Below are 26830 nucleotides of genomic sequence, written 5' to 3' on the forward strand. Positions count from 1 at the left end.
GCACCTCATCCCACTCAATCCTATCCAACCCAGACCAATCCAGTCCACCCCACTCCAGTCCACCCCACTCCAGTACAAACCCTAATTCAATCCACCCTCCTCCTACCCCACCCCACTCCAATTTGCCCCAATCCAAAACAATCTGCCCCACTCCAATCCAAAACATACTTCCCCACTCCAAAACAATCTGTCCCACTCCAATCTGCCCCACTCCAATCCAAAACAATATGCCCTACTCCACTCTAAAGCAATTTCCTCCACTCCAATCTGCCCCACTCCGAAACAATTTGCCCACTCCAGTCTGCCCCACTGCAATCCAGAACAATATGCTCCACTCCAATCCAAACATTCTGCCCCACTCCAATCCAAACCAATGTGCTCCAGTCAATGCGCTGCACTCCAATCTGCCCCTCTCCAATCCAAAACCATCTGCCCCACTCCGAAACAATCCGTCCCACTCCAATCCAAAACAATATGCCCCACTCCAATCCAAAGCAATTTTCTCCATTCCAGTCTGCCCCACTCCAAAACAATGTGTTCCACTCCAGTCTGCCCTGCTGCAATCCAGAACAATTTGCTCCAATCCAAACCAATCTGCCTCACTCCAATGCTCCCCTTTCCAATCAGCCCCACTCATCCCAATTCAACCTACTCCAATCAACTACACTCCACACCAATCCAATCTACCCCACTTTAATCAAGTCCACCTCACCCCAATCCTAACCACCCCACTCCTTCCCCAAACCACCTCAATCCAGTCCACCCCACCCCACTCCAAAGCAACCCGCCCAACTCCAATCTGCCCCACTCCCATCCCAAAAAACCAGCCCCACTCCAATTCAAAATAACCTGCCCCACACCAATCCAAACACATTTTCCCCACTGCAATCCAAAACAATCAGCCCCACTCCACCTCACCCCAATCCAATCCACCTCTCCCCAATCCGCCCCACTCCAATCTGCCCCACTCCCATCCAAAACAATCTGCCCCACTCCCATCCTAAACAATCTGCCCGCACTCCAATCCAAAATAATCTGCCCCACTCCAATCCAAAGCAATTAACCTCCCACTGCAATCCAAAACAATCCACCCCACTCCACTACACCTCACCCCACCCTAATACACCTCACCCCACCCTAATCCAATCCACCTCACCTCACCCCAATCGATCCTACTCTAATCCAATTCACCCCAATCCACCTAAATTGAATGCACCTCAATCCACCGCATTCCAGTCCACCCCACTCAACCCAGTTCACCCCACTTCAATCCAATCCACCTCACTCCAATCCAATCCACTTCACCTCGCTCCAAGCCAATTCACTCCACTGCAGTGCAATTCACCTCACTCCATTTCACCCCACTCTAGTCCAGTCCACCCTACTCCAATCCACCCCACACCACCCCCTACTCTAGTCCAGTCTACCCCAATCCATCCCACCCCATTCTAATCCAGTCCACCCTATTCAACTGCATTCCAATGCGCCAAACTCTACTCCTTTCCACCCCACCCCTCCCCACTCCAGTTCTCCCCACTCAGTCCAACCCATCCAGCTGACCACACTCCTGTCTACTTCACTTCAATGTAAATTACCACTCCAAACCACCCCACTCTAATCCATCCCCCTCCAGTCCAGTCGAATCCACCCACTCCAATCTAATCTAATTCACCCCACTCCAAACCACCGTACTCCAATCCAAACTATCCTAGTCCAGTCCACCTCACACCAAACTAATCTGAGCCACTTCACTGCAGTCCTTTCCAATCCAATCCTACTCACCCAACTTCAGTCCACCACACTCCAACTTACCCCATCCAGTACACCCACTTCTATCCACATCACTCCACTCAATCCAACCCACAATGCCCCAATCAAATCCACCCCAATATACTCCAATCCATTCCACCCACTACCTCAAACCGCTATAACCCACTCCACTCTATTCCACTCCACTCTATGCCTCCTCAGTCTACGACACTCTCTGCCACTGAACTCTATGCCCCTCTACTTAAACTCTACGACACTCTTCTCCAATAAATTCAGTCTGACACTCTACTTCCCCACTCCACACTAGGACACTCCCCACCACTAACTTTATTAGCCATGCTGAGCAGCCACACTGGTGTACACCATGGCGAAAACACATTGTCAAAGCTCAGTAGCTCTTGTATACGTGCGACCTATTTGCTTTGCCAATTCTTGTTATTCTTATCAATGATTCCATTTCTGAAGGTTCATAAATCTGTATTAACCAAAGTATTCTAAGCATCTTGCTCATCTTTGCACCATTTTGTTCTTCTTGTATAGATCCACGTTCCGCTCATGCTGGTTAATGCTTCGGATGACCCTCTGGTACATGATAGTTTGCTGTCTATTCCAAAAACACTTGCAGGTTTGTGTGAATTGAACTATTTTTGTGTCATTGAATTTCATATACAATATTTGAGTTATGATTTTAAATTCCTCTTTATAAACATGTGGATGAACCTCTTTTTAAATTTAAAAAATGTTTACAACGTGCACATCATTTTAGATTTGAATATATTGGATGTGTGATGCAATGTACTTTATTGACCTTTGGGACTCTTGTCCTGGATCTATTTCTCAATCTCTCTATCATGCCCAACGTGAGCTCAGCTACAAACACACATCTGCCATTATATTCTATTTTCTTGGTTATACATGCTGTTTGTCCCCTGAGTCATGCTCACAGAAGAAAATATATACTTTTTGTAACAGCGGATCATGAAACCACAGCTGCTTTAGGTGTGATTAGGATTCAAAAATATGGCAGGTTCATGCTGTTGTTGACCCAGCCATTTCCCATAGTGCAGTCTGCTTACCTACTCGCTAACGATGACCGATAGCGTTTTTGACATGAAAAACGACTCTCAGACTTTCCACAACCACTGGAGGCTGAGGGAAGAGCCGTGGTAGAAGAATTACCTTCACCAAGCTCAGAGGTCCCACTGGCTTCTTGATGGCGCCGCCTCTCCTCATTACCTTGCAGGTGAATATTCTCCCTGTCACGCAGGGTTTGGCCTGGACAATGTTCTATAGAGGCCACAGGAGGCAGGCAGATGAGAAGAAGGCAAACCCGATAATACAGACCTTGTGGGGGTCTGTTTTGGCCTTTTTCCTGTCACAGCGAGGACATTTATCAAAAAAGGAAGGCAGTTTAAAGCAGAAAAATGCCTATGTTCTGGGGGAAAAAATCAAAGACTGACCGAGAAATACAAGACGTTGAGTGAAGCAATTGTCACTGTAACTGACATCAGCACGCAGAGGTGGTGCCTATTTAGGCTCCGCATGTCATTTCCAGAGTGCCTCCGAGGTATTACTGAAAAGTTTCCAGATCCAGTCTGATCCTGGGGAATTTCCAAAAGACTACTACAAATGCTCCCTGATGCATCCAAATGCCATTAGGGAGCTTCAAACTTAACTCTACATCGCCAAACTCAAAAAGTTTCAAACAGGCTCTTTCCTCCCTCTGCTCTCTTGTTCCATGGAGGATTCCAATAGTCTGTGTTCTGAGAGTAAGACTCCAGCTTTGTCTTCTGATTCCCCTCTAATTTCTGACCTGTAGCTTATGCACCCACTGTTCCTATCATCAACTCTCCATCAGATTGCAGCCTTCAAGGAGGCCATTTTGTAGCTCTTCTAGATGGTTTTATCTCTGGAGTGTCTTCGCACCCCTTGGGTCCGTTGGGGCCTGCAGTCTGACTTCTGCTGCCACAGTCCATTCCACTTCTGGCACCAGGCCTACTTTTCCACTGACCCTACCAATTTTCTCTTTGTCTGAATTGCTGCTGCTTCTAGAGAAGCTGGTACTGGATGCATCTCCAGTTGTGGAACCAGCTTATATTGGAGAACTTCCTGTGCCATGCTCCACCATGTGCAGGGGTCTCAGTATGAGAAGGACTCTTCCCCCTGTCTCCTTGCCTCGAACACTTATTAATGAGGAGAGAGGCTTCTTTGGCTCTAACACTGTTGCTTTTCAGGGCCTTACAAATGTTTTCCAAATTAAAAAACAGGATGCAGAGCTGAATCAGTGCCTCTTCTGATGCTGGCCTGTGTCTTAACCTATAAAATACCATTATTGGCTTGGACACTTCAGCAGAGACAATAATTGTGTTCTTCCTCATAGGTTCCCATCGAAGTGCTTTATTTGTGGTGTAAGTGCACAGAGCTAGGCTTTCCATTGCTTAGTGGGGAATAAGGAAAATCTTAAAGTATTACATTTGTAGTCTCAGCTGTCCACTTTGGAGCCCTGGTTAACATTCAGTGAAGCTGAGAACCTTACGATCGCCTGGTCCAAGTATTGCTCAACCCTGCTTGCGGGCCATCTGATTACATAACAGCATAGGCCTGCACCAGGTGATCCAACTTTCCCGATGCAGGATCCCACTTCTGATGGCAATATAGTTCATGTCTCTTTTAGCAAAGTTAATCCGAATTTTTGCCCACCAAACAGAAAATCAAAGAAAATAGTCTGTAGTTGACAAAAAGGTTTTTTCATGAGTTATCCTAGCGCTCTTATACTTAAATTCAGTTTGTCGCTTAGGTTACTGCACTCACACTGTCTGAGACATAGTGGGATAACACAAGCAATGCCCGAAGACACTAAATCATTTGCACAGTTGATAGAGTAGGGCCTGGACGCAGCAAAGTATATTTTGCGGTCTAGCCTGGATATCACCCATTGTGCTGCCCAGACACTAGTATTGTTTTTAAACGGCAAGCTTGGATGTGTGCCAGTGGGTTTTCTGGGGATGTTCAAACATCACTTATCATGAATGCCTTTTAATGGAGCACAGTTGTTTGGTGAGAATAGCATAGCTACTGTTTGGGGTTGTTCACCCCATCCCACCACTATCCTAGCCATTCTCCCACCCCCTCAAAAGCCCAGATCACCCTCAAACCCCTCCACAAGCCAGTTCTTCCACCAATATCTCAAGTTCCAAGGCTAGTTGAGGAGCATTGCATGTTGTCAGACATCCCTGGCAACCCCTTCACCTTTACTCTACTCCAGTTTCAGTAATAGCAAGAGCAGTCCTCCTCCATCTCTTCTTGCACTGCTTCCGCTAAATCCCTTAGGCCATATGGGGCCAGTTTGGGCCGAATTAATCGGTCCTTCAGATTTTTGGGCAACGCTATGGCCACCAGTTTTAGCTGAAACATCTATGGATTTTGCTTGTATTTTGTCCCAAGAGAAGATGTTGCTTGCCAAGGCACCGAAATTGAGGCAGCTCGCATCCTGGGTTTCTATTGCATGTATTTTCTGGCCCCCAAGAAGGACAGTGACCTGAGACCGATTTTGGAACTCAGTTTCAACTCTTTGCTCCAGATGGAGACATTCAGAATGATGATGCTTCCTCAGGTTTGTTGTAATATTTGATCATTCCTTATTTAATGGCAAAAGGCTGTTAACCGGGCTAAGGACAATGTTGTCTAGTCCCGCTTGGGATGTATATTGCCTCTCCAGTTTTCTTATTGATCAACCAAGTGCATTCAGCAATATAAAGTTGAGATGTTAACCCGAAAAAATTAGGTAACGATTCCCATTTCCATTAGTTACCCAATGAAAATCCTTCTCTGTAGTTAGACATGCTGTTAAAGCGGGTTAATGTGCTTTTTTCTCAGGTGAAAAATACCTTCAGTTAAAAATTATTTTGGGCTACATTGCAGCACATAAAAACACATATCCAACCTTCTTTGAAAGAGTCACCACATATATCAAGATCCCAACAGTTTACAGAAATGTAGAACAAGTACCGCTAGGATTTCTTTGCAAAATCCATTACCTACAGTGTGTTTGATACCCGGAGTGATCACTTTTCCCTTGATTGGGGATTTAAAATGTATAGTCTGTTCACTCCTAATGAAAGTTATAGCTGTATATATTTTTTTGGTTTGTTAAAAAGATGTTTTCGTCCATCAGAAGCATAAGGTGTTTCAGTAGAAAAGCTCTGAATTTTTGGAACTTGGCAGCTGCTCTAACATGCCCGATTACAAGGGTCTTAATTCCCGACTCCTCTGTCCACATGATTATCTCACTGGTTCTCTTATCTTTTGCCTCTCTTTCCTTTTTCACTCCCTTCTTCATAAATCAGCTTCCAATACCTAGCAGCACGTATGATTTATTCCTAATTATAGAATATAATGCATGAGCTTCATAAGCCTCTTTTAACATATTTGTACTGTCTAATTTAGAGCATTGGAGATTAGTCTGTTTTCTATTTTGTGCAGCATCCCATGCAATGCATTGACCCCCATAGGACAGCCTTATAGCAGTCTTAAACCATTTGTGCGATATTACTAGCTGTGTTTTCCTCAAAGAATACCTGGCTAAGTTTCATGGTGCGATCTATAAATTTGGTCTGTTTCATTGATGAGCTTTAAACCTCAACAAGGGGGGCGTTTGTATGTTTTCTGTACAGAGCCCTAGCTGTGGTTCATGGGGTCCAGTTGAGAACTGTTCTTGTGATGGAGTGTTGTTCCCTTCTGATTGTGTCCTGCCTATCTCCATCTATTCTCCTAATGATGGTGTCTGTACTCTCTTACTTGCATCTGGTGAGCAGTTCCTAGTTGTGATTGCTCGCTGCTAGAAAATGTGCAAGATTCTTCTGAGGTTACTAGTGTGGAGACCACAAATGAAAGAAAGTGGTTCATTTGCAGTGGTTATCTAGAGGGCAGAGAAAGGAGCTAGACCTGCACTTGCCCACAATTGAGGCAAAAACAGATGTTCTAACAAATTCTCCAACCAAGTCTAGCATGGTTGGAACCTTTACTGCCATTTAATGAAGCTCTAACCGATGCCCTGCTAGCTGCATAGTCCAAGCATTGTTCTTGCCTGCCAGCCTACAGTATGGTGAAATAAAGCGCACCTGGTGATCTGAACTTCCTAACTAAGCACCATACACTGGAGAGCCTCATTATGCAGGCCTCAGCCTCGTAAGGTCAGTCCTAATTCCTTCCCAAAAACTCCTTTAGATAGGGAATCCAAAAGGATTCATGCTTTTGGCAAGACAATGTTTTAGTCTACGAGTCTGGTCCTTACATCCATTAATGTTTATAAGGTAGGTGCATGCATGCTCTGTGGTACATAGTCTGCAAGATATTTCTGCAGGCCTGGAGTGACTTCCAATGTTCTCAAAGTCTGTACTGTACTGTAGTTCCTATATTCCCAATAGGCTCTGCGCATTGGAATAATATATCCTGTAGTTTAGACGTAGGACTGAGGTCGACTAGGTCTCTACCGAATATATTAAACTCAATTGTGAGTGCCAGCTAGCTCAGAGGTCACTAGAAACTTTCTCGAATTCACAACAAGGGATTAGTTTCTGACAACCTCATAAACATGACAACTTTGTTTCCCAAGAATAAGAAGTCAATCTCTAGAGTCGCGGAAACGATAGCTATTTTACTCAGTCAATCGTGCATGCTTTGTTTCACCAGGGGTGCTGGGAAATAGACAGACGGGCATTTTCAATAAAAAGTATTTATTGAAGTCTTCTTTCTCAAGCATAAGAAATGTACTGCTACAATCGTTATACTGGTTATAAAGTACAATGTGTACAGCATGAAGAGTATTATAAAATAATACTGTAAAAGCATGATATGGTTTCTAAGCCATAAAATACCTAAAATACATACAGTGATAAATAATGACTAGAAGTACTCAACTGGTGCTTCTAAAATACGCCTACCCCGGTGTACCTAACCTAAGTCTAGTACAAGGGAAGAAGTAAGTGAGGTGTACCTTAAGTTTTAGTATTCTTTGCCAAGAATCTATTCCAAGAATTCTCTAAGGGTCTAATCAGCTCCGTACCTTGGTTTTAGAATGAAGGAGGTCTTGTATCTCTCTCTCAGGACTCGATTTCCCAGCAACCCGCAAGGGTAGCCTGGAAACACTGGAGCTGGATTTCTCGGCAGGAGAAAAGACAGCGTCTCTCAGTGCGTCAGTTGGAGGGTCGGCTTCCTTCGGCACTGGCTGCTGCAGGGCGCGTCGGGCAAGTAGATAGTCGAACTGCTCCAAACCACCGTGTGTTTGTTTGGACAAGTGTGGGCATATTTATACCTTGAAGGTGCTGAGTTTGACGTATGATTGGACATAATAACGTAATCAAAGACTCAGTTCTTTGAAATCTCCATGGTTTCCTAGATAAATTAGTATTCAGGCAAGGGGAAGTCCTTAGCTGCTAAAGGCGGGTTTTTCTAAGAAATCGTTTTTGATTCTCGGAATTTAGTGGAAGTAGCCATGACGTATTTGGGCTACATAGGCTCAGTCTAAATATGGTAATGATTTCTATGCCTATATAAGTATCGGGTAATTTATACCTATATATGGGCATGAATCGGGAAATTTACACTAGGGTGCTAGATTCCTACACAACTATATATGATGCTCAGAGTGCAGTGTAGTGTGTTATCTGTGCAGGCCTGAATACTACTGATTGTTTTGGCTGGACTGTTGACACCGGTGTTGTGCTTCACAAACACACATGGATGCAGCCAATACTATTCTCTGGAGATGTGCAAGCATCCTTCAAAGAGCCTGAAAGGTATGCGGAAAAAATGCAGACTCCTGCACTTGAGAGATTTAAAGACAGCTGAGTCACCATAAATGTAAATTGGCATTTATAAAATGCTAACTGTCACTCCGCGAGGAGTATCCTGGTGCTGCGGGATCAGCGGTGAGAGGGGGTCCTAGACGTGCTAGCTTGTGGACATGTTAAATCATCGCAATACAGCAAGCACAGGGGTGTTATAAATCCATGTCTTCAGAGCCTTCCCGAATTGAATTTTTGTTTTTTGTAATCTTAGATTAACTTGTATTGCATTCCAGGCTTTGGTCCCCAGAACGGCAACAGTTTTTCCTCCTTTTGTTATTCGTCTAAAGGTAGGAGGTTTAAGTTGCTTGGCTGTCGAGGACCTAAGAGTCCTGGTAGTGATGTAGGGGAGAAGGGTGCTGAGTGATACTTGGGTCCTAATTTAAGCAAGGCTCTATATGTAATTAGGAGAATTTTGAAAAGGATTCTCTTGTGAATCCAAAGCCAGTGCAGAGCTTTAAGCGCAGCAGCTGCTGAGGCTCTATGTGGGAGCTTCAGGACAAGGCACGCCGCAGCGTTTTGGACCACCTGCAATTTTTTTATCGTGGATTTGTTGGCTCCTGCAAAGTGGCTATTGCAGTAGTCTAGGCGTGAGAGAATCGGGCCACTGCAACTGTTTTTTTTTTTGCAGGGAGTGGAATCAGATTGAAGAATTTCTTTAATGATCTGATAAGGCTGAAGCAGGTCCTGACGATGGCCGACGCATGCGGGAGAAAAGAGAGCCCAACGTAACCCCAGTAACCCCAAACGCTGTATGGGGTTACTAACTCCAGCAAAAGTTTCACCATCAATTCAGTAAATTCAGAGGCTATTTCAGGGGGCTAACATTTAAGGAAGATAAGCTTTCCCAAAAAGTGGTACAGCAGACAGTCCAGTCCTTTGAAGGCTGTGGATGTGGCATACACAGATACCGCACAAGGCAGCAGGGTCAACAAGCATCCAGTTCTACCTCCCATTCCTCAACAGCTACCAAGTCACTAAGTGTTTCTCATTTGCTCAACATCTCCTCCCCAGTGGGAGATCCATTACATCAGACAAGTAGATCTTTCAAATCATTTAGAGAGGCTTGGCAGTTGAATGCATTTGAATTGCCAACCAATTTAGTGGATGTTGGGGCACATGCATCATTGGTTTTTGCATTCGCAAACGGTGCTAATCACAAAAATCGGCTGTTTGCGAATGCAAAAACCATTTTTGGGATGCGTCATTTTTTTTCCATTTTTCGCAATTTAAGAAATCGCAATTTATTGCGATTTCTTAAACTGCTATAGCATTTAAGAAATCGCAAAATTTGCGATTTCTTAAATGCTATGCATGATTTTTTTTAAATTGCGAATTCGCAATTAGGAAGGGGAAAATTACCATGAAGTAAACCTTCATGGTAATTTGCGAAAAGTTTTGAAAATGCACAAAAGTGCATTTTTGAAACTTATATTTTACACACACACATGCCCTTGGGACATGTGTGTGAGTAAAATGTACTTACGTGACATTTCAGGGGTGCAGGGGGGGTCCTTTGCCCCCCCTGCACCCTTGAAATTGCATTCTCATTTTGCGAATCCTTAATTGCGAATTAGCAAAATGAGAATGCCTTCCCATTGGCCCATAGGAATCAATGTAATGCGATTCCTTAATTGCGATTCGCAATTAAGGAATCGCAAATAAAGAAAATTAAGGAATCGCAAAAACTTTTGCAATTTCTTGATGCATAGGATTTTGCAATTCCTAAATTGCGATTCCTTAATTTTCGAAATTTAGGAATCGCAAATTCCTACAATGATGCATGTGGGCCGTTATCCTTGCTGCCAAACACACTTCCTTTAAGTCCATCTACGCTGGACGCAGGGACAAATTCCTCCCCTTTTGTGGTGCCTGGGACACCGACACCTACCAAGCCAAATCTTCTGACATTATTTACTTGTCCCACATGGCCTTGCAGTGGGTGGGCTCAAATGAAAGGTTACTTGTTGGTCCTTACTGGGTTGTCTGTGTTTACAGAACAACCTTCCTTGTTTAAGTCACAGTTTTGATGTGTTTGGTAAAACGTTTGACGTGCTACTTCCAATACCAGTTGTGATGCTCCAATGGAGCCTCAACTTGGTTTCAACATTCTTGATGTGCATGTACCTCTGTACGGGTGCTCTTTAAGTCTTGGTACGCTAAAGTAATCTTTCTTATCACCATCATGTCTGCACTCCATGTGAGTGATGAGCTGATTGCACTGTAAATACTAGCGCCCAACACTAAGTTCTTCCTGGACAAGTTGGTGTTGAGGATCCCAGCGGCCTTCCTCCCTAAGGTTGTGATGCCTTTCCATGTTAGCCAACCACTCACCTTGCCTGAATTCTTTTCTCTACCTCATTCTTCGAAAGAGGAGAGGCTGCGCTGGCTTGACATAAAGAGGGCATTGTATTTTTACGTTGGCCAGACAATAGATCATTGGGTAGACAATCATTTACTGGCAGGTGCAACGAAGAGCAGGCCATTGCAAAAGATGACCTTTAATGGTGGGTATCCTCTGCATTAACATCTGCTTCTCACTGGGCAAATAGCATACCACCACCAGGATCGATGCTGGGACGATAGCATTGGCATGAGTGGTGCCAGTTCATGATATCTATCAAGCAGTGACATGGAAGTAGGTGCATACATTCATGAAGCACAACTTTCTTCACAGGTCTGATGATAAGGTTCTTTCCTTACTTGGTATTACAGGTCTTTTTGGCCGACTCTCCAACTTTGAAAAGTCCTGGTTTAGAAGAAAAAGTTATTTGTCTTCAGTGCACTTTTCTTGTGGATACTGTTAACGCAGATTCCTCACTGACTTCCCGCCTAGGTTGGCTTCTATAACATGTGTAAAGGTCCGACGTAGAGATCTCCTCACTGTCACCAACAATTGTTCTACACTCTGAGGATGTGGAAAGGGAAACCGACTATCTGATGTCAGCTTACAATGCTAATGCTTACGTGCAGCTCCAGTATGTCACTTTTGGGGTGGTTTGAGGCCCTTGAAGAGCCCACAAGCCCACCTATCTGTATGGGAGAACACGGTTGTTGAATTTCTCCAGATCCAGTCTGTCACCTTGGATATTCTAAAGGTAAGGAATCTGCAGTTAGAGTATCAACCAGAAAGAATGTTTCCAACGGTAAGTAACTTGTTCTCTAGAAGTGTTGACAGTTGGCTCAGATCATTAGGCACTCTTATCCTTTCTAGGAGATTCATTTAGAGACCATTTACCTACTTTCATTTGAATTAGATACTTGCACACATTTTCTCCCTCCAGCCACAACTTTTTCGTGTAGTAGAGACACTTTAGATTTGTTGTTGCCTCCTCTAGATCACTGGTGCAAGTTGAGTCCTTAGAGTGGTGAAGTATACTAAATCTTTAGCCATGATTCAATATTAATGTGGCATAGTCCGCCTACTTTGAGGTATTCTTCATCTCCATGTTCTCCCTCAAAGTCAGTTCCCAGGTTTTTGCTTGTAGGAGGATGTGCTTTGCCTTCTGAAGAGGATCTATTCTATCTGCCTTTTTCTCAATTTTCCTGGCTCTGTTGTGGCTAGGCACAGGTAAAGAGGTGCTTTAGTGTACATGGAGGTTGTGGTTCTTGATGTGGCAGATGTTGGTGTGGAGTTTGGTAGTTTTCTAGCCCATCCGCTACGATATCTTGCTGCAGCATGGCTTCTATAGACATCTATTTAGTTTATGGCACATTTCTGATTTAATGCCCTTCTCCCCGTCTCACCCCTTCCCTCCCATTGATACTCTTCAAGTATTTGTGCTTTTTCAGGCAACTGGGAGAGTTGATTGATGAGTTGCCCATTTTAAGTGAGGAGGAATACTCAGCCTCTACATCGTAGTTGGGGTTGATGTGGGAGAACATTACAATAACATGGTTACCAGTGTGCTGTCTTTGAATACTTCATTGCTGATAACTTCTGGAATCTTCCTTTTGGGAGATGCAACTCCGGTTTTGAGTGGTACTTCTGCAGTTGCAGTTAGCAGAGTTTAAGCTGGGTGGCGGCTCTTTGATTCCTTTTGTCGCGGACCATCCGTTTCTAGAGCTCCCTTTGTTGTATTGTTTGCCTGTGGTAATACGAAATTCGAAACCGCTTAAATCCAGCAGAGTCCAAGGTCTCTGGAACCTATTTTTTGAAGATTGATGACTAACTTGGCTCTGGTTAGTGATTTCCTTTCCAGTATGCTTGGATTTTGTTTATTGCTAAGGCCACCAGAATCGTGCATGGTTCTAGTTATGGACCCTCTTCCACTCCTTAACCACTTTACTTCTAGCAGATTCAGGCTTTCCTCTAGCCATTCCTCTGGGTGCAGTTTTTTTAAAGGAAGCACATTAGTGCAGTGAATTTCTCCTTTTGATTTTCTTCTCTTCTTCACTGTGGCTTCCCCAATTTCCTTCTTTCCCTGTTCCTCTTTCCAACTAGGTGACATCTCTTGGTCTCTGTAACGTGTGGCGGCTGTGGCACCCAGCGGCAACGTCAATTCACACATACCTCCGTGGCACATCATACCCATTCCCGCGTAGATATTGTCTTCCTGCTGGCCCTAGGTTGTCGTGCCGTTAAACATGCCCAAATCGTCCCCCGTGATAAATTGCACCAAACTCCCCTTTTCATTCACCTTGGCTCCCCCAGGGATGGCCCGTGTCCTATATGGCACTTTAATGCGTGGTACCTTCAAGATAAGCCTTATGTTTAGGCACTCAGAGCCAAACTATAAGCTTTTTTCTAATGCAGCGAAGGATCCATGAGCTCAGTTGGCACCCTCTGTGCTGCCAGCAAAGCGACCATTAGGGTGCTCGCCAAAGCGCACAAGAATGACCTTGCTCCCTCTGTATCACCCAGCTCGAGCTCCATGCCCTTTCGATTGGAGGACTGCCTTGTGGCCGACCCTCACAACATGATCTCCTGGCATTTCAGCCTCTTGCGAGACGAGATCCGTCTCCAATCTCTAGAGGCTGTCAAACACTGATGACGCACTACAACAGGCAGGGTCTATGAATGGGGGGGAGACAAGAACGGGAAGCTGCTCTATTGGCTGACCTCATCAATAGGCAAACAGAATTGTGCCCAAACTTACTGGGACTTTGGTAACTATTACCACACACTCACGGAGATCACACAAACATTCGCCCACTATTATGTATAGTGTCTATACGAGGCGTTCCCTCAGGCGAACCCTGATTCTGCCACCCATTTTCTCAAAGATGTGTCCTCCCTTACCTGCCCTGCGCTGAGGCTTGGATTCTGGATGGGTTACGGCTGAGGAGGATGGGTCAGCAATCTCTGCGGTGACCTTCTGAAAGATGCCCGGTCCTGACTGATTCCCCGCAGAGTACTATACAACATTCTGGGATATCCTGACTCCCCCAGGCTCTTTATAACAAGCGTAGCGCAGAGAGGTGCCTTTCCTTTGGAGATAGACGCTGCCACAATCTTGGTAATTCCGAAGACTCCACCTCCTGCGCCGACTATCGTCCAGTATCCCTCATCAAATGCGAGGTGTGGATCTTCGCCAAGCTTTGGGCCACCCGTGTCCAGCAAGTCCTTCATCTCCTCATCTCCATCTAGCCTAGTTTTGATACTTATTGATTTTTTTTTAAAAAAGCCTTCGATACTGTGGAGCGACCTCTGACCCTGCTTGCAGGCAGTTTGCTTCCCACGCCACCACACGGCCGCCAGCTGCTTTGTGCCTGTTCTCTGCCGCCCGCCTTTTTTCCCCGCCGTTCCCGCTCCTCCCGCCACTGCGTCCATGCGTCCCCGCCCCCCTGCTTTCCATTGGCCACCCCGCTCCCGCCTCCTAGCTGTTCCTCCCTCCCTCTCCCCCTCTTATGGAGGCCGCGCAGCGGCCACGCTGCTTCGGCGCGCCAAAGGCAAGCCCGTCTGCGCCTGGACCACGCCCAGCGCCAGAACCCCTGGACCCTGCGAACGCCACAACACCAGACTCTGCTACGACACCAGCACCCTCTACGCACTCAACGCCGGCCGAAACCACACCTGCTTCCAAGCCGCCCCGAAACGGACTAACGGATTTTTCTCCTGCCACACCTGCAGCTTCACCTGCGACAGAACCACCAAACCTAGGACTGGACCCAACCACCTCTGCTGCATACTCCTCAACACCCGCTCCGCACGCAAACACGCTGTCGAGCTCAGGAATCTGCTCGACACCTCCGCACCAGACGTGGCCTTCCTGACTGAGACCTGGTGGAACGACTCCTCGGCGCCCGACATCGCCATAGCCATCCCGGACGGCTACAAGATCCGCGCCAACGGAATCGGAGGCGGAATAGCCACCGTCCACAAGTCCACCCTCAAGGTCGCCACCCACACAGACGACACCCTCAACACCACCGAACACCTGCACTTCCGGATCCACACCGACCCCAACACCACCCGCGGAGGAACACTCATCTACAGACTCCCCGGGCTTAGTTCAGCGACTCCATCGCCGACCTCACCAGCACCCACGCACTCACCTCCACGGACTACATTCTCCTCAGGGACCTGAATTTCCACCTCGAGAACGACTATGCCAACTACGCCACCCTGATCGCCAACCTCTGCCTCAGACAACTCGTTACCGCACCCACCCACGCTGCCGGCCACACGCTGGACCCCGTCTTCTCCACAGGCACCCAGGTCACCTTCAACCACCGAACTTCACTGGACCGACCACCGCTGCATCCATTTCACCTTCAAGAAACCAACCACGCACCACCGCACCCAACAGCTACCTCGCTGCTGCTGGAGCAAAGTCACCGAAGATCACCACCCTCGCCCAAAACCCACCCACCGACCCCACCAACCCAGACACCGCAGCCCGCAACCTCAGACTGTGGATCGACAACTGCGCCAACACCCTCGGCCCACACAAGAAACCCTCCAACAACCACGCCAGCAAGGGAGCCACCTGGTTCACCGACGAGCTGCAAACCTCCAAACGCGCATGCCGGAAACTGGGGAAGATATGGCTCCATGAACGCACTACGGACAACCACGCAGCCCACAAGGACGCCACCCGCAGACATCACCACCTCATCAGATTAGCCAAGATATCCTCCTTCAAAGACCGCCTGGATAACAACGCACACGACAGCAAAGAGCTCTTCAGCAGCGTAAAGGAACTTGCCAACCCCAGCGCCAACGCCAACGACGTACCGCCCTCACAAGAACTGTGCAACTCACTAGCTATCTTCTTCCACCACAAGATGGCTGGCATCCATGACCGCTTCAACACCATGACCGCCCCGACTACGCCAGACCCCACCTCCCCTGTTATCACCACCAGCGCCAACCGCCTGACCTTCTGGTCCAACGTCAACGACGACGAGACACTCAAGGTCATGAACTCCATTCACTAAGGATCTCCGTCAGACCCGTGCCCACACCATGTATTCAACAAAGCAGACGCAGCCATCGCACCCCAACTACGGAAGGTCATCAACATCTCCTTTGAAACAGCGACATTCCCGGAAAGCTGGAAACACGCTGAAATCAACGCCCTCCTCAAGAAGCCCAAGGCGAACCCCAAGGACCTCAAGAACTTCCGGCCCATCTCCCTGCTCCCGTTTCCGGCGAAGGTCATCGAGAAAATTGTCAACATGCAACTGGCCCGCCACCTGGAAGACAACATCTTGGACCTGTACCAGTCCGGGTTCAGACGAAACCACAGCACCGAGACAACCCTCATCGCTGCCACAAACGACATCAGGCGCCAACTAGACAACGGCGAAATATCAGCCCTCTTCCTCCTGGACCTGTCAGCCACCTTCGACATGGTCTGCCATCGCACTCTAAAGACACGCCTCCTAGAATCCGGAATCCAAGAGAAGGCCCTTGACTGGACCATGTCCTTCCCCTCCGGCAGTACCCAGAGCGTCCGCCTCCCGCCCTTCCGAACCGAAGCCACCGACTTCATCTGCGGCGTCCACCAGGGCTCAGCCCGACGCTGTTCAACGTCTACATGCCCACCCGTGCACAAGTGGCCCGCCAACACGACCTCAACATCATCTCCTACGCCGACGACACCGACGACATCCATCAGTCAGTGCTTTGAAGAGGCCTCCAAGTGAATTCCTCTAAATCAGTGTTGCTGCCTTCATCCCGGGATTGTTTTGATTGGCAAGGAAACATCCCTATATGCCATCTTAGTATTAAAAACTTGGGTGTCAGGGTGGCGCTCCACCTTGAGCTTGTCTTGTCCCTCAACCTCTGGCCCTTGACGCAGAAAGCTAAGGACAATCTTGCCAAATGGCAATCCCTCCCGTTGAATGTGATGGGCCGTATAGCCTTGTATGGATGATGAGCCAGCCAATATTTCTTTAGATCTTCCAAAAATTCCCGTTGACCTGGTTCTGTGTTCTCGATAGGGTCACAACCACCTTTTTGTGGCACAACTGTAGACCACGTCCTGCTTTTGCCCATTTCCAACGCGCCCCTTTCAATGGGGGTTTAGGAATAGCCAATTTATACCTCTGTTACTTTGCCTCCCAACTTTTGGTTATATACGGCTGGTTTTATGGGGGTTGGTCAGACCCTGCTTACAGACTGGAACTTGCTCTTTCCGGTTTTCTCCAATTCATGGACATGCTCTACGGATCTCCGATTCCTTGTGCTGCTCCCCCGGTAACCAGAGTGGTTTTCTGTGCATGGAGGGCTGTACTCCACCATACACACTGGGCTACTACACTTACACAGCAAATGCTCCACTGGCACGGCACCTGGCTGTGGGAAGTAGATGCTGATAGAGTACTTTATTGTTTGATTAATTACAATCTACATATGACTCAAAACTTAAAAATAGTAGAAAAGGTTTTTTCACTAGGCTCCTCCCATAATTCTCAATAAAAATGAGGCAGTAACATTTTTAATATAAAAGATTTCTCCTGGGACAGGGTAACCTTCACTTAAATATAACCATAAGGTGTCGTAATATCAATAAATACAGTTAATTAAAACAGAGGTTTCTTCTAAAAGCAACAGGTAGGCCACCAAACTTGAGAAAAGCATTTTAGCACAAAAGGGAAGAAACATGATCATGGGCCAATAAGGACTCAGAGTGTTGAGCAACGCAGCTTTGAAGTCAACAAAACAGCAAGAAACCACCTTGGATGAAGCTATTGTTTTATCGATTAGTATTGTCCGGGCCAGTAAATTGGACATAGTGCCCGGGTTTGTAGTGAAGCTTGTTTGTGTTTTTGGGATCAGTCCTTTCGAGTCAGCCCAAGATCTCAGTTCTTCAAGTAGAATGCTTGCAAAGTGGTACGCCTCGTCGTAAGGCTATCTGCCTATAATTGTTTTGTGTTGAATGAGTCAGACTTGTAGATTGGATGAATTATTGCCCCTCGCCAAGAGTCAGGTATAATTAAGCTCCTTAGTGAGTAATCGAAAAGGATTGCTAGCTGTTTTGACCAGAGAGAGATGCTCGATTTAAACAAGGCCTGTGGCAGGCCATTTGGGCCTGGCGCTCCATCTGATCTTGCTTTGATTAGTATTATAGCCAGCCTTGTTTGGGTGATAGAGATCTTCTCGCTTGATGTTGCAGAGTCTCTTGTGAGCAATACTAGCACTCCTTAGGGGCATCTTTAATCAGTATGGTGTTGTTGATTGGTATAGATTCGACTCCTTCATTGGCCCAGAAATGACCAGTCAGAAATGTTACCCATTCTACCTCTGAGATGTTTGCACTCCCTGGCTAGTGTTTCCATTGGATTACCTGGTCACTAACGCCCCAGGTTTTCTTGAGTTCCGCTTTTTACTTTCCCAATAAAGCGTACACCAAAATTGTTCAAGGTGATGTTTATCCTTTGGTATGCCCATGTATAGTTTTTTGTGCGATTTTATACTCGTTCAATAGTTCTTCAGAATCGGGATACTGCCCTGAGGGCAGTATTTCTGGTCTTCTTTAACGCCATCATTTGGTTGCTGAGTCCGTATACTGCGAAAATCTGTATTGGATTGTGACAGTGTTTGAAATTGACTTAAAAGTTGGGAACAAAAATGTGTCCAGCAAGCTGTTTGGGAGGCTTTTGACAGGAAACGACCTAAAATGAGTATCTGGCATTCTTTCAAAATGTTTATACTGATGTAGTCATTTCATCTTAAGCGTTTTAAGTTTTCAGAATGAACACCCCTGTGTGTAATTGTGGCAGGATCATGATAGACTGAGTAGGGTGAAAATAACAACTTGTGGGCGGTTATCACTCTCAGATCGTGCAATGATACTGTAATTTTCTAAGTTTGGCGGCAGGTCTGAATTACAGATGTCATAGTCTAAGGAAGAATGCTTTCGGCCATTTGTCCACGTCCAATTTGATGGAATATCCTGTGAAAATCTGCCATTAATTACAATGAAACCGGCGCTGCACAGTTGCATCACCGGGTTCCCCTAGGCCACGGTGCGGTTAGCGTTTGGGTTTAAACTGATCCTTCAATACCGGCGGAGGAAATGGAAGGAGACTTTCTAAATCCACTGGGGTTCCCTGAAAAAGGTTGGTGTTTAAGTCCCCGGTATGCAGACAGTCTGCATGAGGAAAATCCCCAGTCAGATCACACAGAACTGTGAGCAGTGGATTTAGGTGAGACCTTTTTGTTCGAGCACCCAGATTAATGTAGACATTGAGAAGCAGCAGAGGACGCTGTTGTCTCTACGAGTTAATTTGAACTCCAAGCAGCCAATCCTCATTGAGGTGTAATGGCTCAATAGGGCCTTTTAGGCTGCAAAACATATAAATGGACAGGCCGTCCATAGTTGCAATGCCTTACAGCTGGTTTCCAGGGTTCGATGTATCCAGTTAAGGGGCAATTTTGAGTGGCCCATGTTTCCTGAAAGGCAAGGAGGTCATATCTAAAAATAAAGTTTCGAGCCTGTAATGAGGCCATTTTGTGTTGAAGGCCACTAATGTTCCAGGAGCATAGAGATGAGGAAGACTGCAACTGCAAGTTGGTAAGAGTTACAGGTTGAGGGTAAAGTTCGCTATGTTTAACAGCTTCCTTTTGCTTATGTTTTTGTGAGCATTGCCCATCTGGTCAAACTGAGCTTTTGTAGGAAAGGGCTGCTTGGCAACCGTCCCCAATCTTGATCTTTATTAGAATTCGAGGGAGCGATGCATGATCTGTCTTTTGTGACTGCATATCCTACAGCATTTTTTTAGGATTGTGTACGGCTTTATTCCATCACTGTTCGGAGTCCGGCGAGAACTTGGCTGAGTAACTGGTAACGTAACTAGCACAGTTGGATAGCCTGGTTTATAATATGGGTAGATTTTAATTCCCCATGACCAGAAGATGTTTTTGCTAGCTAAGATGTCTTGAACCCAGAAGGAAGATTTAAACGTTGCCAATGTTACTTCTGAGGGTTGTAGCCGTCTTGGAGGGAGAAATTCGATATACTCGACGTCTTCAGATGCCAGTGTATCAAACCCCGGTGCTCCCTTTAACAATTTAATGATCTTCATTCTATTGAGGACATCATGCTGTCCTTTTGATTTGTATTCAGGTACGGAAAGAATTTTGGTGTTCTTAGGGTCACTGGCAGCTCCCTGTTGGCGAGTGCCCGAGTAGTTTTCTGATAGTGAACCCGAAACTGTTCCTGGTTTGTGCAGACAATTTTCTCGAGCGTCTAGCTGACTAGTTACGGGTTCTCCCAATGACCATGGTGCGTTCTTGATGGTTACTTTTAGGTGGCTGTTTCCAGCAATAGATCGGAGAGTCTGAGGTCGATGGTGCATACAAAATTGAATAGGAGTGGTCAATTGGGTTGTCAATTTTTTTTTCTCTTCTTGCAGTTGACCGTATGCTTTTTCCGTGCCAATTAAAGGCTCTTTTGGTTCTTCAATGACAATGGGGGTTTAATGAAGGTCTCCTTAACCTTTTCAGCGCGACCGCGATTCCCCCTCCGGTGCTGGGCCCTAATAAAAACGGGCGTGGTCATGACGGAACGGTTCCGTCATGAGCACAGCTCAACCGTAGCTCATGACGGAACCGTTCCGTCATGAGCATCGAAGGGGTTAAGCAAGGAGTGGGGGGCATGATGAACCTGTTGGTGTACGGGAGTGGGCTGTTGAACATGTAATGTTGGGTTCACAGTAGTAGTTTGTTGTTCGTAGTTCTATAAACTGGGACTTGAAGCTTGTTTATTATCTGGTAATTTAAACAGTGGGTAAAGCTTAAGAGATTTGGCTTTAGTTTTTATTGTTAACTTGTTTCTTTGCTTACGCTGACGTTTCCTTTCTCTCTTGCTAAGGGTGTGAAGTGATTAAGAATTGAGCTTAGGATGTTGTGAGGTCAGTATGAGTAGTGTAGGGTCCAGCACTTCGTCAGCTGAAGCAATTAAATCACTCCCAACTTGAGGGCTCCGTGGCAGCGGTGTTGGGCTCCTGTCCAGCAGTGTCAAAACTTGATTGTTATTAAAAGGATTTGGTACAACGCAGGGATTTACCTCTCCACTCCCTGTCACCCCATGGTCCACTGGTGCCTGAGTGTTGTTTATTGTAGCAGAGCTTGGCTTGTGGTTCGCCGGAAGGGGGGGTTGGCCGCCAAGGCCTGGGCGGCATTAGTCAGCTTCTGACAGGCTTGTGCGATCTGGCGGGACAGACGATTCTCAAGGGGTGTCATGGCTTCCGCGACTTCTTTGTGAATGGATGCATCTACTGCGTCAGAGAAATCGTCGTCCCACTGAAGCGCAGTAATTGGGTCCTCCTCCCACTGGTCATTCTGGTAAGACTCCATAGTGTTGGAATAGGTAACCCTGGACCAGGTAAGTATGGTAAACGGGTGGCGTCAAGGTAAGGGGGGGGCTGGGTGTCATCCGCTGCTTGGGGCGGGCAGTGCTCGCGGATGGGTGAGCTGGCATCCCTGGGATCCCACAGCCCTGGTGCTAAAAGTGAAAGGGCAGCCTGCCTAACAAGAGTCCCAGCAGGTCAGTAGGGCCTGCAGTACAGACTCTGTGCAAGCGTAAGGTGGCCTAACGATACGGACACCCGGGGCGTGAAACACCAAAGATCCCTACCTAATGGCAGAATACAGACCCATGTGTAAGGGGGCGTAAGCGGGGGCGTGTAAACCCAGAAGAAAACGCTGCCTGGTGGCAGGATATACAGACCGGGAAACGGGTGTTCAGAGGCAGGCGGCAAGGCTCCCCAAGGCGCTGGCTCAGAGTCAGGAATGCGCGGAATCCGAAGCTCGCAGGACGTGGGTTGAGGGTGCGCACAGGCGCCCCCTGGCGGCAGGTGGAGTGCACAGCCGAGCCTCACACCACCGAGATACACACCGAGATACGCAGCCGTTGGGGAGCTCAGGCACTCCCACGGCCGAAGTCGGTCAACCCGAGTAGCAGGTGACTCGCTATGAAATACCTGCAAAGGAATGACGAAGCAGTCAAATAAAAGGAATTACAAAGCGGTCAAAATAACGCCAAAACCGGGGCGGACGCGCATCGGCGGTGAAATCGCTCGACATGCGCGTCCACACTCTGCTATGCTGGACAGTGAGACCTGCACCAAAGGCAATGTGTATTCTCTATTGTATATGCTTATTATTAAACAAAACAAGATGATGGACGGAGTCCTGCAGCTTTTCAACCACTCACCCTCGGTCACAGATCTGGGTTTAATCCATTGTTGTTTTGCTCACTATGCCACCCCAGTTTGGACCCAGCCATTATTATTAAACCTTTTACAAAGTGTGCAAAAATGGAGCGTCCATAATAAACAATAAAAACCTTTCAAAATAAAAACAAGCTATGAGTAAATACATAGAATTCAGATGATTTTCTAGTGCAAACAGCATTTTTGTACCAGTAAGCAAATATTGGAGGATGAATAATTATCGCAAGCGGTCCTCCAAGTGGGTTGTACTTATTAGAAATTAACTAGATGTAATAAAATGAGCAGTGATAAGTTTATATACATCTGAAAGAAACAGGTTAGTATTAGATTCCTTACCTTAGAATATCCCCAGGCGTCAGTCTGGATCCGGAAACTTTTGCGTAGCAGTACCCCTGCGCGTCGGTAGGCGTCCCCTGCGGCTCCGCGTCGTCGTGCGCCGTGATGACGTCGCTGGAGTATATAGACGCCGCCTCCGCGCGCTGACGTCAGTTCTTCTTTTTTCCGCGCCAGTTAGCACAGATCCGAAGAGCAGTACTCCGGTCTTTTGACCAAGTTTTTTGTTAACTAATTGATCTTTACGGTGCCGGTAGGATGCCCGGTTTCAAGAGTTGTGACGAGTGCGACCGCCTGATGTCGGTCACCGACCACCATCGACTCTGCCTCCGGTGTCTGGGCGCGGACCACGACGTGGAGTCCTGCGTCGACTGTCGGGCCTTGACTGGAAAAGCTAGGCGGGAGCGGTCCCGCAAGCTTCTCGAGCTCCGGGTGTCGGCCCCGCGTCGAGAGCGGTCCCGGTCCGGTCGGAGGTCGAGGGAGCGGTCGAGGGAACGGTCGCGGAGCCGCCATGGGCGCTCCGGGAGTCGCCACCATTCCTCCGGCTCGTCAGGTAAGCACAAGAAGTCGGGGCGTCGCCATCGCACCCCCGACTCCCCCCGACGCCCGCGTGCTGCGGCCGGGGGCTCGGGTGACCCCACCCCCGCGGTCCCGCATGGGTCGCCGACGCCGTCTACCCCACACCTGTCGGTCCCTGGGGAAGGCGCGTCGCGTGAGGAGATAGAGGCCTTCCTCATTGCTATGAGGGCGAGGTCTTCTCCGGCGGGGCCTTCGGCGCCTGCGGGCCCGTCGGTCCCGTCTGGGGGCCCGAGCGGTTCGGGTGCTCCTGCCCCGGCGCCGCCGGTGGCTCCGGCCCCGGCGCCGCTGGTTCCCTCTGGTTCGTCGCCGGCTGGTCTCCCGGCCTCTCCGGCGTCGGTTCCTGTGGGCCAACCCGTGGTACCGCCCCCGCGTGGTGCAGCGACTCCGCCGTCGGCTCCGGCCGGCGTCGGGTCCCCGGCACCGACGCCGCGCGGCGCCACCCCCCTTTCCTCCCCGACTCCGGACTCGGAGCCGGACCGGCGTCGGCCGACGCCGGATCCGACGCCGATGGGGCCCGTTGACCCCGATGTCTATATCGTCGATCCAGAATATGGGTATGATGAGGAGGAGTATGGAGAGGGTTGGGAGGGGTCTGAGGACCCTCTATCCCGTGCCTGCCAGTATGATGTGGACTGGGTAGGTGATCTGGGTGATGCCAGTGGCCTGGACGAGTCGCCCAACCCTGGGTTTGTCTCTCCGTCCCCTGTGGCGTCCGAGGCAGGTGCTGCCTATTCGGTGGTCCTGATGAGGGCTGCCAAGGCCTTACACCTTGAGCTCCCCGTCGCGAAGGTCAAACCGAATATTCTGACGGAAGTTTTTAAACCGCAGTCATGCCCCCAGGAGCCTCTGCTGCCGTTTAATGAGGCCCTGACGGATGTCCTTCTGGGCACCTGGTCTAGGCCCGCTTCTGGTGCGCCGGTTGACCGGAACGTTGCCAGGCGTCACCGTCCATGCTCGGACGACCCTGCCTTCCTGTCCACCCATCCCTCCCCGGAGAGTCTGGTGATCCAGGCCTCCACTTCACAGTCCGCATTTCCGTCGGCTCCGCCCGACCGGGAATCAAAGAGGTACGACCAATTTGGTAAAAAAGTGTTTTCCTCTTTGAGCGCTGGACTGCGGTCTTGTAACACCGCGTGCCTCTTGGGCCGCTACACCCACTCCCTGTGGGATACGGTCGAGGAGTGTTTGCCGCAATGCCCCCAGGAAGTGCGGGACAAGCTCACCCGGGCCTTGGTTGAAGGCCGGGATGCGGCGCGGTACTCGATCCGTTGTGGTCTGGACACCACAGACTCACTGGGACGGGCCATGTCCACTACGGTGGCGATTCGTCGCCATGCCTGGCTGAGATCTGCCAACTTCTCACCAGACGTCCAAAATACACTTATGGACATGCCATTTGATGGCAGTCGCCTATTTGGTGACAAAGCGGACCACGCGCTGGAGCGCTTCAAGGACTCCAGGGTCACGGCCAAGTCCTTGGGTCTCTCGACCCAGCGCCAGCAGACGGGTTCGTTTCGGCCCTTTCGTGGCCAAGGGAGGGGAGGTCCCACACGTGCTGCCAGCCACGCGGCGCAGAGCGCTCCCCAGCGCGGTGGCGCCCGTGGTTTCCGCCGTGGTGGCGGTAGAGGCCAGCGTCGTGGTCAGTCCACGCCTCCCTCCGCTGCGGCATCCAAGCCTTCCTAGTCCGAGCTTTCGGGCTCACGTGACGCCAGTGGGTGGCAGGGTTCGCCATCACCACTCCCGCTGGCGCGCGATAACATCGGACAGGTGGGTGCTGCAGCTTGTCCGAAGGGGCTATGCCCTCCCCTTCGAGTCCACTCCTCCAGCCATGCCACCGCAGAACCACCGTGTGTCGGGGGACCACTTGACACTTCTGCAGGAGGAAGTTACGGCCCTCTTGGCCAAGGGGGCCATCGAGCGCGTTCCTGGGCCAGAAGTAGGGTGTGGTTGCTACTCCCACTACTTTCTGGTACCCAAGAAGGACAAGGGAGGCCTGCGTCCTATCTTGGATCTACGGAACGTCAACGGCTTCCTCCGGAAGGAGAAGTTCAAGATGTTGACTTTGGCTCAGGTCTTGGCTGCTCTAGACCCACAAGACTGGATGGTAGCGTTGGACTTGCAGGATGCGTATTTTCACATCCCCGTCCTGCCGGCCCACCGGCGTTACCTGCGGTTCACGGTAGGCCACGAGCACTTTCAGTTTATCGTGCTCCCATTCGGCCTTACCAGCGCCCCACGGGTGTTCACGAAAGTGATGGCGGTGGTCGCAGCTCATCTGCGCCGGTTAGGGGTTTCAGTCTTCCCCTACCTCGACGACTGGCTGTTGAAGGCGGGCTCGCCCCAGACAGTCGTCCACCACCTTCAGATGACGGCAGACCTCCTGCACGAGCTGGGGTTTTCCATCAATGTGCCGAAATCACACCTGTGTCCCTCTCAAAAGCTCCTTTTCATCGGAGCGGTTCTCGACTCGGCGCAGTTTCGGGTTTATCCTCCGGAACGGCGGGTCCGGGATATTCAGGCTCTGATTCCCATCTTTCAGCCGTTATCCCGGGTTTCGGTCAGGTTGACGCTGCGGCTTCTGGGGCTGATGGCCTCCTGCATCCTTCTGGTGCATCACGCCAGATGGCGGATGCGGGCTCTGCAGTGGGACCTGAAGTTTCAGTGGGCCCAGCATCAGGGCAACCTATCCGACCATGTCCTGATCTCGGAGGGCACTGCGAGACAGTTGCAGTGGTGGCTTACGGACCGCGATTGGGTCAGGGGCAGATCCCTCTCCCTTCCCCAACCGGAGCACGTGGTTGTGACGGACGCGTCCCTCCAAGGCTGGGGTGGCCACTTGGGAGAGGCGGAGATCAGAGGCCTCTGGTCTCCGGCGGAGTCCCGGCTCCATATCAACATGTTGGAGCTGCGGGCGATTCGCCTAGCACTGAAGGCATTCCTCCCCTTTGTCAACGGGAGTGTAGTGCAGGTGTTCACGGACAACACCACCGCCATGTGGTACTGCAACAAACAGGGCGGTGTGGGGTCGTGGACCCTTTGCCAAGAGGCTCTGCGCCTCTGGCAATGGCTGGAACGTCAGGGCGTGACTCTGACGGTTCAACACCTGGCAGGTTCTCTGAACGCCAGGGCGGACGAACTCAGCCGTCGGTGCTCGGTGGATCACGAATGGCGTCTGAACTCGGATGTGGCGAGAGGCCTCTTTCGGCAATGGGGAGAGCCTTGGTTAGATCTATTCGCCACAGAAGAGAACGCGCAATGTCATCAGTTCTGCGCGTTGGAGTTTCCAAGACGGCACTCGCTCGGCGACGCCTTTCGGCGCGAGTGGAGTTGCGGTCTGTTGTACGCCTTTCCGCCTATACCACTTCTGCCCAGAGTGCTGAAGAAGATCAGGCGCGACCGGGCCCAAGTTATCCTTGTGGCTCCGGACTGGGCTCGAAGGTACTGGTATCCCGAGCTACTCAGCATGACAGTCGGTCCCTCGATCCGCCTGCCCCTTCAGGAGGACCTTCTGTCGCAGCAGCAGGGGACGGTCCTCCACCCGAACCTGTCCAGTCTCCACCTCCATGCGTGGAGATTGAGCGGCGACAGTTGAGGCCATTTGACTTGCCTCCTGAAGTCTGTGATGTCATTCTGGCAGCCAGGCGTCCCTCCACAAAGTCGGTATACGCCTGCCG

At 49.1% G+C, this 26830-nt stretch overlaps 1 protein-coding gene and 1 long non-coding RNA gene across 2 annotated transcripts in view; one reads left to right on the forward strand and one right to left on the reverse strand.

The window, feature by feature from the left end:
• ABHD2 (abhydrolase domain containing 2, acylglycerol lipase) overlaps positions 1 to 26830 on the forward strand; it is a 420974-nt gene that overhangs the window by 375224 nt on the left and 18920 nt on the right. The window contains exon 9 of the mRNA XM_078683196.1: positions 2311 to 2395. Coding sequence (XP_078539322.1) covers positions 2311 to 2395 — 85 coding nt within the window. The remainder of the gene's footprint in view (positions 1 to 2310; positions 2396 to 26830) is intronic.
• The window catches only part of LOC144824102 (uncharacterized), a 367849-nt gene that overhangs the window by 266583 nt on the left and 74436 nt on the right, over positions 1 to 26830 (reverse strand). The window lies entirely within an intron of this gene.

Source organism: Lissotriton helveticus, chromosome 3_1 (assembly GCF_964261635.1).
Source record: "Lissotriton helveticus chromosome 3_1, aLisHel1.1, whole genome shotgun sequence".
Lineage (NCBI taxonomy): Eukaryota > Metazoa > Chordata > Amphibia > Caudata > Salamandridae > Lissotriton > Lissotriton helveticus.